The following is a 13753-nucleotide window of genomic DNA, read 5'->3' on the forward strand; positions in this document are numbered from 1 at the left end:
AATAAATAAATAAAATAAACTATGCTTCTCCTATTGGATTCACTGGGAAACCCGTTGCCAGAGACAGTTTGAAGGAATGGGACCCCCAGTCGTTGAGGTCTTCATCTGAGATATACTTCCTATCCAACAAAGAGACTTGGAAATCCATTTGGGCAATTGGGAAATATAGTGGCGAAATCCTTGACTGTGTGGCAATGACAGCAGCCACTTCCCATATCTAGAGCACTTGAGACACAAGTTACTCCTTTCTACTTTGTGTTCTTTTCTCCAACATCCCTGCAAGACTTGGGAAATTCTCTTTGGCTCTTAAGGATCGAGGACAGGGGTGGGCAATTATTTTTTCCATGGGGCCACATAAGAAACAGAAAATATTGTGGAGGGCCGGGCCAAAAGGCTGAACTCAATTCTGCATAATAAGGGCTGATAAGTGACAGACAGGTGCACAGATCAACTTGGAATCAGTGGCAACAGTTCTGCATACAACACTATTTGGCACAAAGAATCACAGGCTTAACCTACCTGCATAGTTGTCCACTGTGACAATCAAGCAAATGGGGAGACTTAAGTCCCTTGACCTACTTTTTTCATCGACTGGTGCTTTTGAAAGCCCCGCAGAAGCTGGTTGCCGGCTTCTGCGGGGCTTTCAAAGGCGCCTCGCTCCCCAGCAAGGCAGGGGGGCCAGTCAGGGTCATCCGGCGGGCCGGATGTGGCCAGCGGGCAGTATAATGCCCAGGTCTGATCTAGAAAGTTCTACTGAAGGCAAGCTAAAGAGTTGCCAACGGCCCGATCCTGCACTTGGGCAAACTGTCCGTTTCTTTTCTCACTATGTGAGAGTTCTGGATTGCAGACAGGGAAACAGGGGAACACAAACAATGGAATTCCGTGAAGGCACCTTCAGTATCGAACTGAAACCATTTCTGGGTGGGAGGACAACCCCACCCCGAAGGAAGTGGAGAGTTTGGGGGTCAACTGGCACATCCTGTTGAGCTTTGCCGCATCACTGAGTCACAGTGTACAGCTAGTGAAGTAAACAGGTGGCCACAAGCAAGCGGCTGGATGGGATTCTCTGTGACACTATTTAGTCTTTGTGACAGGCAATTCGTATACATGCTGGCATGGACAGGCTGGGGGACAGGCCATTCCTTGCAACTTTCTGAGATGCTCTCCTGGTGATCTCTCTCTCTCTCTCTCTCTCTCTCTCTCTCTCTCACACACACACACACACACACACACACACACACACACACAGAGAGAGACGATAGCTGTGGGTGATTACACCTGTCTCACATCACTCTCCTCCCTATGTCTTATCAGATGTGTGAACATGGCAGAAACGTGCCTGAGTGTGAACGGACATGCACACAGTGTGGCTGGATGTTTTCCCACCCTCTTGTGTTAATCAAGGGACATGAAAAAACTCTAGTTCTAAAGAACAAAAACCGCCAGGCTTGAAGTATTACAGTATCAGAAGAAGCCTGTTGCCTTGAAACAGGGTGAGCAGAAGCTACGGTTATTGCCTCTCACCAGATTTCTTATAATCAGTTTTTTCCAATAGTTGTATACAAGCCTTTGAAAGAATGTTCTCCTTAATGAAATTCTCCAGTTACAATACACAGATCTGTTCCAAGTCCTTTCAACAGCTGTACAATATTAAACATTTTAATCTATTACAAATCCATTCCGTGTTGTAGTCCAATGCCTTGAATCGATAGGCAATTAATTGAAGCAAAAAGGCTAGCTCTTCAAAAGAGCATCTTTTTGCAACCAAGTTTAGCTTCTCATAATTTAGCAAATTCAAACAAAGGAAGCAAATGTCTGCTTGTGGCTTCGGAGGTTTCGACAATGACTGGAAAGAATAACCCACTGTAGGATTGCCTCCTCCACTGAAAGGGAACAGCTACAGTCTCAACTGGACCAAAACATATTTATCCACACATATACACACACACATATATATATATATGCATGCAAGGATGGAATCTAAAATTTCCAGAGCAAAATTATATCCTTAAAGAGCAGATATTGTCTAATGTCAGCTGGCTACACATAATAAATATTTTTAAACGAACAATAGGAAGTTATCCTCTGACTCATTTCCTTTTTTTAAAAAAACTCTGACTGTAAAAAAAAACACAAAGGAAGCTAGACCAAACTGAATGGGCCAAAGGATAATGCCAAAGCAAACCTCAGTGCTTATTTTTATACTGTTGTCATTAGCTGAGCTATGCAGCCCCTTGGAGCAATTCTTGCCGGCCATAAGAGTTCGTTGCATTTTCATTAATTACAGAACATGAATGTCAAGTTAGAGACTGAGGTTCTCACTGGAGTATATAGCTGTTCACATCAAGCTACAAAACTTTTAATATAAAGATCTTTTTTGCCATCAAGTCATAGCCCCTTTCCGCACGGGCCAAAAACGCCGTCCCTAGGGAGCTGTTTGCATAGGAGGCGCTGCTGCCGTCCTCGCTCCCTCCCAGCAGCACGAAGATGCCATTTTCCAACCACGCTCCACGAGCGAGGTTGTTGAAAAGGGGCGTCTTCCCGTCGGCGCGGTGCAAACCACCCCGCAGGGAAGCCGCCCCTTTCCCCATTGTCCCACTCACTTGCCACTCCAGCATCGTTCTGGAGGACTGCAGGGACCCGCCCACGCTGTCCTCCGACCTCCAGGGGTCGGAGGGCAGCATGGGCGGGGCCCTGCAGCCCTCCAGAGCGACACTGGAGAAGCAGGTGAGTGGAGGAGGGCAACCGAGAGGCGGCTCCATGGGGAGCCACCTCTCTAGCTAGAGCGGGAGCCGGGACTGCTCATGTGAGCAGTCCCCACACCTCCACCGGCATAAATTATGCCGGTGGAGAAGTGCCCCGCTGCCGTGCGGAAAGGGCCATAGTAAACTTATTGAGGCCCTGTGGGGTTTTCAAGGCAAAAGACATTCAGAAGTGACTGGACATTGTCTGCCTCCATGCAGCAACCCTGGTATTCCCTGGGGATCTCCCTTCCAAATGCAACCAATGGTTGGCCTGCTTAGCTTCTGAGATCTGATGAGACCAGGAATACAAAGCAATTGTGTGCACGCCATCAAGCCACAGCTGACTTATGGGAACCCTATAGGGCATGCTGGCAGGGGCTGATGGGAATTGTAGTCCATGACATCTGGAGTGCCAAAGGTTTGCCACCACGGCTGTAGGGTTTACAATGCAAGAGATGGTCAGCCCGCCTCTGTGTGAGCTCAAAGAGTTCTGAGAAAACAGTGACTGACCCAAAGTCACCCAGCAGGTTTCATGTGGCGGAGAAGGGAATCAAACTCTCCCGGATTAGAGTCCACCACTCTTAACCACTACACCGCGCTGGCTCTAATAAAACCGTAATGGGAAGGTAATTAATGGGATCTCTGTGATTCCTCACCCCCCCCCCCCAGGTCCCCACCCCCAACACTTCTTCAAAGCTGTCCACAGGAGGAACTGCTGTTGGAACAGAAACTCCAGAGAGCTGCAAGACTCTTTGACACACAGCCAGTGCATCTATTCAACCTTGAAACAGCACTGATTCACAAAAACGTGAAGCACCATTTCTGTTTATACATACAACATTTCTATACAGCACAGCACCTTTGGATGGGGATTATGCTGCTACTACTAAGTAATGAATGGCTGCCATGGTTACCTGATATTCAGAAACGTTAAAGACTGCAAGTTCAGGATGGCTTCTGGAATATAGCGAATACAATTCTGGTACAAGTTAAGGCTTTCAAGGGACACAAAGAGACACGCTTCGGGTGGCAGCTCTGAGAGTCTATTCCGTGATAAATCTGCAAAAGAAGGAAACAAAATGAGAATGGCAATGGTCAACCCGCTTCCAGAATCGGATGAAATCAGAACCCACCCTGGCTCCAAACCAAGTGCTGGCAAACAGCAGAAACCTGACACAGCAAAAGTCAATTTAGCCAGCACGACAAATCGTCGTTTGACTCCAAAGATTTCAACAAAAATTTAAAACTTTTTACCCCACTCTCATAAGCAAGGTTCTCAGGAACAAGACAAAAACCCTGGGTAAAAGCTCTGTCCTTCATGGTGCAGAGCGCAAGGGTGAGAGGCAATTTATGCGTGCGCAATTTACCTCCGGTCAGTTCTCTAACTTTAATTAGCAGTGAGATTTTCACATGATATTTTTGTGTACACAGATCGCCCTTCTGGGAAATGTCACTACCCAAGCCAACCTGCCACCCTATTATTTCCGTGCGACTTCCATTTGGGGAGATTACCTGCCACCTTTTCTGTTGTTGCGGCTGCCTTCCTCAGTCTAGCGCAGTGGTGGCGAACCTATGGCACGGGTGCCAGAGGTGGCACTCAGAGCCCTCTCTGTGGGCACACGGGCAGAGTTTGTCATGTGATAATAGTGCAATTATTTCAGGGAGATTATTAGCACTAAACCTAAGACCTAGTTTTGGGGAAGCAGTGTAGGTAACCCTGATAAGTGCTGTTAAACCCCACTGGTTTTCACGGGAAGAACTAAAGCACGATCCTTTACCTGGGAGTAAGCTCAGTTGCTGGCAATGGGGCTTGCTTCTGAGTAAACCCTCCTAGGGTCATGATTCACGCGTTCAAAACATTGCACCGACTACCACCAAGCTTACTCCTGAGTAATGTGCGCCTTGGAGCCAGCCATTTTTTCTATACTAAAACCTCAGTATTCAGGTTAAATTGCCATGTTGGCACTGTGCGACAAATAAGTGGGTTTTGGGTTGCAGTTTGGGCACTCGGTCTCGAAAAAGTTCGCCATCACTGGTCTAGCATGTTTAAAATTGTAATCCACACTGAGACTATAGTAAAGGGTGGGGAATAAATCTAAATGGTGTTCCCATAGGTACCTTAGTTCTTCACCCAAATCAAATAAATCCTGCATTTGAATGTAAGGGGAGCGGAAGAAAACGAGAAAAGCTTGTAAACACCCACTAAAACAACTACAAAAAGGAACCCTACAGTTCATAGATGCGTGCTTTTTTTACAGATCTCTGCATTCACTCTTACAGCCGACCCATTTCCTGTCCAAACTGCCCTATTTGAAGCACAGGAGGCAAGAAGGTGAAGGCACTGCGACTCCTGCGTAAACCGAAAGCAGAGACGGGAATTTTCTGTCTTGGGACGAGGAAGCAGGCTGTTCCAAGCAGGGAGATTAATACAATAACTACAAGAGCACGCATGGGAACAAAGGAAGCTGACAGCTATCAAAGCAATAAATATTTTAAAAGGTGGTGGGGATTAGGCCTGCTTTATACGTTGCATTTGTGGCAAATTCTCTGGGCAAACCGTAACCACATGCAATAACCTAATGCAATAAAAAAACAAGCAAGCTTCCTACTGTGCAACATTTTTGGTAGAAAAGAAATAAAAGAGGTGCTCAGAAATGAAAGTGAAAGGCGGCGGCTGAAGTCCAAGGAGTACAATTTGAAATCTGTATGGAAATGTGAGCTGAGAGCCAGAACCCAAATTGGGATTTTGATCTGGAGGTCACAACAAACCACAAATGCCAGGCTGTGGAGGAAGGCACCGGTACACACAAGGGAGGGCAGAATGCGCAGGCTCACAGACCATTCCTGACAGCCAAACCCTGATAGGCCACCATGTCTGAATTGAGCCAGAGTCATCGGTCAGCTCTGATAGGCTTTCCTTCCCCTCCTATCCCACATCATAATTCAAATGTCAAAAAGAAAATTGCCCTCATCACACAGTTGCTAAGAAAGAAAAAATGAACATGAAAGGTTTTATCTATTTACATCATTATAACTAGCTGAAAGTTCACAGAAATGCAATATTTTTGACAAAGAGAAGAGAAAAGCCCCTGCCTGACGTACTATTTTCACTCATAAGCTGCCAAAAGCACACTCGGAAAGGTCTGCTTTGGAGTCTCCAAAACTTCTGCAAAGTTGAGGCTTTCTTGAGGTGCCTGTTCCACAGGGGCACCAAGAAACCCCAAGCTAATAAGGCTTTCACTGATCTGAATGGAAGCACTAGTAGTTCTCCCTGGTCCAATGACTGGGGCTACAGAGCAGCCCATATTAAAAGGTACTGATAACATCCCTTTCTGGCAATTCAATTAGGCTATGTGTAAAAAGAAAGAGCTACTCCACTCTCTACAATAATTTAGGCGCTCTTGAAGGGATGTCTCTCTACTGCTGTTAAAATTTAAGCTGAGAATGGAACCTGATGGAAGCAAGAAGTAGGGATGATTTTAGCTGACGGCTTCCAATTTCCTCCACAGATATCCTTGGAGGCCCTCTGACCCCAGGAGCAGCATTCGGAAGGGAGAGAAGTTTGGGACCACTGCATAGGGCCGTGATGGCAAACCTATGGCACGGGTGCCCAAGGCGGCACTCAGAGCCATCTCTGTTGGCACTCATGCCATCATCTCCCCCTCCCCCTTCCTCCCTCGCCCAGCCAGAGGCAGCTGCCAGCAGATGCGTTAGGAGTCACGCTGCACAGGTTGGCCATGCACAAGGCGCTCTGCCGGTTGGCGCTGAGCTTCAGAGAGGTCCTCTTGAGTCGACCTGATTTGCTGTAAGTACCATCTACCGCCCCACAAGTACCCCCCTCCCCCACAAAGCTTGAGAGACTGGAGGCTGGCACGCTTTTCTTGGCGTGTAACTTTTGGGACCAAACTAAAACTTTGGGTGTAGGATTAAAAAGCAGCAGTCCGGGTGAGGGGCTTCCATTGGGAGGAGTGAGTCTGCTAAGAGCAGGGCAGGCGCAGTGGTGGGTTTCAGGCAGTCGCCCCAATTGGAGTGAATTGTTTGTTAAGGGCCTCCCCTCCCCTGGGAGAGAGAATGATGGGGCTTTTAGTGCCTGGGAGCCCAGGGTGGGGAGGAGAGAACTTGCAAGGTCCCTAAACTCACAACGCCAATCCAGTTCCCACAGGATCTAAGCAAAAGTACAAAAGACAAAAGGCACTTCACACCAGTAAAGAATTGAGCCAGGCCCTGACGAACTGGCAGGAAAGGGAGAGGAGCATCCCTTACCACCCTGAGCATCTCATCCCCACCCCCCCTTGTCAGATTAGGGCCATTCTGACAGAGGCAAATGTGGGACAGAGAGGTCCATTTCACAATATTCTCCATGCTTTTACTGTTCCTGTTCCATTTTTGTGGGAAGTCAAGTGCTGTGATGACATGTGAAAGAAAAACCGCAGATCAGATGGCTGCTCCACAAATTTAGCTTTCCTGAAGTTATCACACCCCTCGCACAACATTCTTGCTTAGGATTGCCTTCCTTGATTGCCTTTTTACTTTTATTTTGTGGTGGTGGGGTTATTGGGTTTCAGAAAGCGAAAGTTTTACTTCCCTCTCCCCCCGCACCCCTCCCCCTTCCTCTGCCAGGCCCCCAGTGTGATGACAGTGTAATTATTTCAGGGAGATTATTAGCATTAAACTTCAGACTTAGTTTTGGGGAAGCAGTGTAGGTAACCATGTTAAGCGCTGTTAAACCCCACTGATTTTCGTGGCAAGAACTGGGAGTAAGCTTGGTTGCTGGCAATGGGGCTTGCTTCTGAGTAAACCTCCTAGGGTTGTGATTCACCCATTTGAAGCGTTGCACGGTTGCTTCAAAGCAAAGCCACTGACTACCACCAAGCTTACTCCCAAGTAACACACACCTTGGAGCCAACCTTTTTTCCAAACTAAAACCTCAGTATTCAGGTTAAATTGCCGTGTTGGCACTTCGCAATAAATAAGTGAGTTTTGGGTTGCAGTTTGGGCACTCAGTCTCGAAAAGGTTTGCCATCACTGGCATAGGGGAAGAATCGGCAAAAATCTCTCACTCTGCCACAAGAATGTACCAGCCATGAAACGTGCTATTCTGATATAAACGACGACGAGTTCTACAGGACTTGATACCTTCTAAAGATGCTCAGAACTGAAGCCATAAATAATTTATGTATTTTATTAATTTACATTATTTATAATCCGCCTTACCCATGGGAACCCCATCAAAGGTGAGGGGGCACGATGCCCTTCAAGACCTTTGTTTTCCCAACCAGCATGACTTCCATGGATTGTCAAAGGCTTTCATGGCTGGAATCAATTGGCTGTTGTGGGTTTTCTGGGCTGTGAGGCCATGGTCTGGTACAGTGTTTCCCAACCTTTTCGAGGTCAGGCTACCCTTGACCTCACTCTTCATATCTCACGGTACCCCTGCCGCCACCCTCCACCTTTCCCTCCCATTGCCCCTGCTTGCCACACACCCCACCTTCCCCTCCCAGGGTGAAGGGAAGCACTGGGGGTGGTGATGGCTGCTGACCTTGTGGCAGGCCCTGCCCCATGGGCCAGCTCCATGTCCTTGCTGGCGCTGGTGGGAGACACCACAAAAATGAGGGGGGGTAGTGTTGCCGCGGTACCCCTGGGACATGTTCACGGCACCCCAGGGTACCACGGAACCCTGGTTGAGAATGGCTGGTCTGGTAGTTTTTGCTCCTAATGTTTCACCCACAGCTACAGTTGGGCACCTTCAGAGAGCAAGTTAGAAGCAAACCTATCAGACCACAGCCACAGAGACCACAAAACTTTAGGAGCAGAAACTACCAGACCATGGCCCTGTAGCCTGCAAAACCCACATCAGCCAGCCCATCCTTCCAGGATTTTGTTTCAATTTGTTCACTCTTAGCCATTTAACCACAGGAATCAGGCAGCGATTCAGGACCTCAACTGCATTACTAGCAGATTTGGATAAGGATGCAAAATAACAACAAGACAAGTCATCCTAAGAAAGGCAATGTTGCAATAGTACATCAAAGAGGAGGAAGAGTCCATGATGTTGTAATGCCTTTACTTGTCTTGAGTCATCTCAGTACAGATTTTCTATGGCTTCATACCCTCATTTTCTAATATGAGCCTGGAGAAATACACACTAAAATCCTGACTAAGCAGATTTAATCATGACTATATATATTTTAAAGACACAACCTCAAGTCGCACGCAGCAAAAGGCTTATCCAAAACAAAACAGTAGCGGAAAACTGTGATGTGGTTTTCGTGTAACAACCAAGCCACCCTACGTTAATACCGCAATTAGAAAGGGCAGCCTTCCCAGAAGAACTCTGGAAACAGAATTCCCCTGTACAGAGCGTGAAGATCCCCAGCTTGTTAAAATAAGTAGAACGAGGAACTCCGCAAAGCTGCTTGCTTGCTTTGACTTCTGTCACAAGAGCAGACGAGCACGGACGATGCCCCTTATAAGGAAAAGACTATTTTTAATAGGCTTCCAATTTTCTCTGCTCCAGCAGAAAGCGGACTCTTTCTCACTGATCCTTTTTTATACCGAGTCTCACCAGTATCTTATCATTCAGCATCAAAAGTGAGTCTTCATTAACAATGAATGTCCAATCCTAACTTCTCTTGCAAGTTAAAAGTACATATTTGATAGCAGACCATAAACAGGCTGCAATTTTGTACAGAGTGAACCCATAGACAATTCCAAAATATCTGAAGGGGGCAGATACACAAGGAATGGGGTGGAAAGAAATTTTTCTCTCTCACAATACTAGAACCAGGGGACATTCATTGAAAATGCTGGGGGGAAGAATTAGGACTAATCAAAGGAAACACTTCTTCACGCAACGTGTGATTGGTGTTTGGAATATGCTGCCACAGGAGGTGGTGATGGCCACTAACCTGGATAGCTTTAAAAGGGGCTTGGACAGATTTGTGGAGGAGAAGTCGATCTATGGCTACCACTCTTGATCCTTCTTGATCTCAGATTGCAAATGCCTTAGCAGACCAGGTGCTCGAGAGCAGCAGCAGCAGCAGCAGCAGGCCATTGCTTTCACCTCCTGCCTGTGAGCCCCCAAAGGCACCTGGTGGGCCACTGCGAGTAGCAGAGTGCTGGACTGGATGGACTCTGGTCTGATCCAGCAGGCTAGTTCTTATGTTCTCATGTTCTTAAAGTCAGGATCCATAACCCTGAATGTCCACCAACCCTTTCCAGATGACTGTGAAATCAAACTTGGAAAATTAATAGCTTTATCTAGCTGGTTTTTGTTCAGTCCCTCCCTAAAAACTCATTATCCTAAGCAATAGTCCCTCTAAGAATTCCTGGTTGCTATATGGAACTTCAAAAATGCTGCATGGAACTGAGGCGCCCGGGATAATTCCTCCTGCTGGGCAGCCCCTTATCTGCATGGCACCAGTATAGTGGCCATACAGCCGTACACCCTACAGGGAACATTGGTCCTAACCCTAATTGGATGGGGGGGGGGGGTATCGAACACCACAAGACAGAGCTGGTGGGGAAAGGAACGTGGTTATCCAACAAAAGGCCTGTGGAGCCCAGTACTAGAACTACAAGAGGATACCAGTGTTTTAATTACAGGGGAATTTGCAATCCAGAAAATAAGAGCTAGGGAGAGGAACCAAGATATCCTGTGGGCTGCACTAAGCAATTATGTTGGCACAGCCCCATATTTCTTGGCTACTCCTGCAAAATAAGAACAAAAGCTGGGATAATGTTGAGGGCAGACAACGGAGACCGTAGAAAGCCCCAGAGTTCCCTTTTCCAGGAAGGCTCATTCTGCCCTTTGAACGAGGGGAAGTGGCCCAGCCAAGAAGAGTAAAACAGGGGTTGCGACAAAGGGAAGCAGAGGTGACTGCCTCATCCACACAGGTATATTAAAGGTTCCCTGACTACATGAATAGAAACAACAGAGAGGTACAGACTACATGGATTGGGTCTCATGCACCTGCAGGGATTGAGGGAAAACACTTCTACCAGGTGTGTCAAACTCATTTGTTTCAAGGGCCAGATATAACATAAATGTGACTTGGTTGGGCTGGGACTTGTGTATGTGTCTTGTCTGTCTTGGCTGGTGGTTTCTCCAGGAGGCTCCCCAGTCCAGATTGGCACGGGGGTGGGGGTGGGGGGGAGCTACCTCAGCTTGTGAAGACTCATCAGACCTGCAAGCCAGCTGAGTCAAAAAACCCTTGCTCCCTGGATACAAAGGCATGTTGCCTCAGCTAGCTCATGGGCCTGATAAGCCCTCTCAAAGGGCTGCATCCAGCCCCCAGGCCACAAGCGGACACCTCTGACTTATAGGGCTGCCCTAGAGGAGGTAAAATAAAACAAATGGGAGAAGATGAAGTGCTCCCAAGGAATGCTTTCACAGACATGACCTGAAGTTTCCATACTGAAAAGACAGATCCCTGCCGTACAGTACAGCCCTTACCCATAAATTATAAAGGACTTCTCTGCTTTCTAGAATTCACCCTCCACGCCCCTGTTCTGTGCAATACTCCAGCAAAAGCCTTCTGTCTCACCACAGTCAAATCATCCTCAACTCTTCCCTTTCAGTACAGGCTCCCGGCCAACACCTTAAGTACAGTTCTTCTCCAAGCACAGCAGGAGTGTGCCAAGGCAGCTAAAATAAGCAGAACAAAGCAAATAAAAGCTGAGATGGTACTACGCTGAAGAGTGAATCAGATAACTCCATTGGCTCAGGCGGCTTGGTATAACCAAGTCCAAGGTTTGGTAGATCAGCGTTGAAATCAGACTCTGCTTCTGCTAAATGCTCTGTAATTATACCGAGAAACAGGGGCCAGGAGATTTCCACAGAAGACAAAAAAGTTTGTGTGAATGAGTGAACAAAACAAAAATGGGGGGGGGGAGTCATTTACTTGGGGATTTTCCGTCCGTTTTAATATAAAACTGATACAAACAAATGACACGGAGACAAAGAATTGCCACTTTACAGAAAGGAACTGCAGGGTAACTAGAAGAAATGTCACTGAATCAGACTGCTGGGAAGACCAGAGCCAAGAAATGACCTTTCTCAAACCCTCACCACAACTGCATGTTTGTTGTTCCTGCCGTTGCAACAACTCAGACTCTGCCACCAAGTTTTCTTGAGTTACTAATCAAAATATTTTCACAAACCACACACAAAAGCCTACCAAAGTATTACTGTGCAAACTGCATCTTATTAAAGCTATTTTTGCCATGTGCCTGCATGTGACCAACTGGGTCAGTCAAATGACCAGGAAAAGGTGCAACAGGAAGAGTGCACACACAAAGGGGGGGTGGGGAGCAGACAGACAGACAGATTTGGCAGGCTACGTTTGGACACTCTGATGTAACACACAAGCTGAAGTTGAGGAATAAATGTAAAATTCTTTTAAGTACATTAATGCACAAAGATGGGTGGGCCAATTAAGTACGCATCTGCAGGACAGGCTGGAATGAACATAACCAAGCAGTTCCTTTAGTGCACAGGTGTCAAACTCGTGGCCCTCCAGATGTTATGGACTACAGCTCCCATCATCCCCTGCCAGCATGATGCTGGCAGGGGATGATGGGAACTGTGAGTCACATCGGAGAAACATCCTGGAGGGTCTGGGATTATTTTGACACCCTAAGTGGCTTTAGTGGAACAGTACTTGCTAAAGCTTGAGGGGTGATTTCTACCAATTCCAAACATCCACTGCAGACCCCCCCCCCCCACTTGACCCTCTATGCTATCTTGGGGGGGTCAAATAATTTCAGTGAACTTCAGAAGAACAGGAACGTAGGAAATCCCATTCCATGAACTCCACAGAGGTTTGGATATCTGCCAGAACTTGCAAGGGACAGTGAACTTGTGTTGAGTAATATGGTTATACTCAGGCTGAGTATAACCACATGACCATGAACTGTATCTCCTCTTCAGGAGATGGAAAGGCTGTGAGATTAAAAAAAAACACTTATTCAAGCAAATGCATGATGTGTTTTTGTGTGGTTGTGTATCCCCAACTTTAATCCAGAAAAAAGAAAATTCCTACAAGTATCAAAAGTTGGGGAAGGGTTTGGGAATTCACATTCCCTCAAAAGCATAGCTGTGGAAAATCATCCAATGAATAGAATGACTCAAGATGACATTGGAATTTTGCTCCCTAATATTGTACAAACTGTCCAAGGCTGCACTACGAGGTGACGCAGCAAGGTCAGCAAATTGCCTTTTTCTACTGTAGACTCGACGTAATGTCTTCCAAGAGAACAGTGTCCATTGAAAAGGATTCTTGTCCTACTTTCATGCGTCCCTTTAAGGGTTCTATCTCTGGCAATGACATCATCCTTAACAAATAGAGCCCATTACAGTTTACACGCACACGCACACACACAGAGTACTTCAATTTCTAATAAGACAATTAGGCTTGCTAGGAGAAGTTGGAAGGAAGCCAGCATACTTGAACAGCGCATGAATTAACAATGCAAGATAAGCAGGCAGAAAACCCCATTCAAGGGACCATTCAAAGAACCAAGTCGGAGATATGTCCCCAGTGGATGTTTAAATTTAGGCACTGCAAGTCAAAAAGGTTGCTTCTGCCCTGAAGAATACACAGTATGCTCAAGCCGTAAGTAAAGGCCTTAACTTTCTCGCTCCCATTTTAAAACTGCATTTTCGTTTTTTAAAATGCAGGAATGGAAACCAATACCTGTGAATGATTAAAAAATGGGAAATGGACTTTGATACCAACTTCCAGCAGCGATCGAACGTTTGATCCTGATTCTATTAACTGCGGCAAACTGTCCTTCGAACACCCATCAAGAAGCCATATCACTCAGACCATCGGTCAATCATAAGAACATAAGAACAAGCCAGCTGGATCAGACCAGAGTCCATCTAGTCCAGCTCTCTGCTACTCGCAGTGGCCCACCAGGTGCCTTTGGGAGCTCACGTGCAGGAGGTAAAAGCAATGGCCTTCTGCGGCTGTTGCTCCCGATCACCTGGTCTGTTAAGGCATTTG

At 46.7% G+C, this 13753-nt stretch overlaps 1 protein-coding gene across 1 annotated transcript in view; it reads right to left on the reverse strand.

Annotated features, from left to right (window-relative positions):
• LRCH3 (leucine rich repeats and calponin homology domain containing 3) overlaps window positions 1-13753 on the reverse strand; it is a 115798-nt gene that overhangs the window by 75481 nt on the left and 26564 nt on the right. Inside the window, exon 2 of the mRNA XM_048506984.1 lies at window positions 3659-3803. Coding sequence (XP_048362941.1) covers window positions 3659-3803 — 145 coding nt within the window. The remainder of the gene's footprint in view (window positions 1-3658; window positions 3804-13753) is intronic.

Source organism: Sphaerodactylus townsendi, linkage group LG08 (assembly GCF_021028975.2).
Source record: "Sphaerodactylus townsendi isolate TG3544 linkage group LG08, MPM_Stown_v2.3, whole genome shotgun sequence".
Classification (NCBI taxonomy): Eukaryota; Metazoa; Chordata; class Lepidosauria; order Squamata; family Sphaerodactylidae; genus Sphaerodactylus; species Sphaerodactylus townsendi.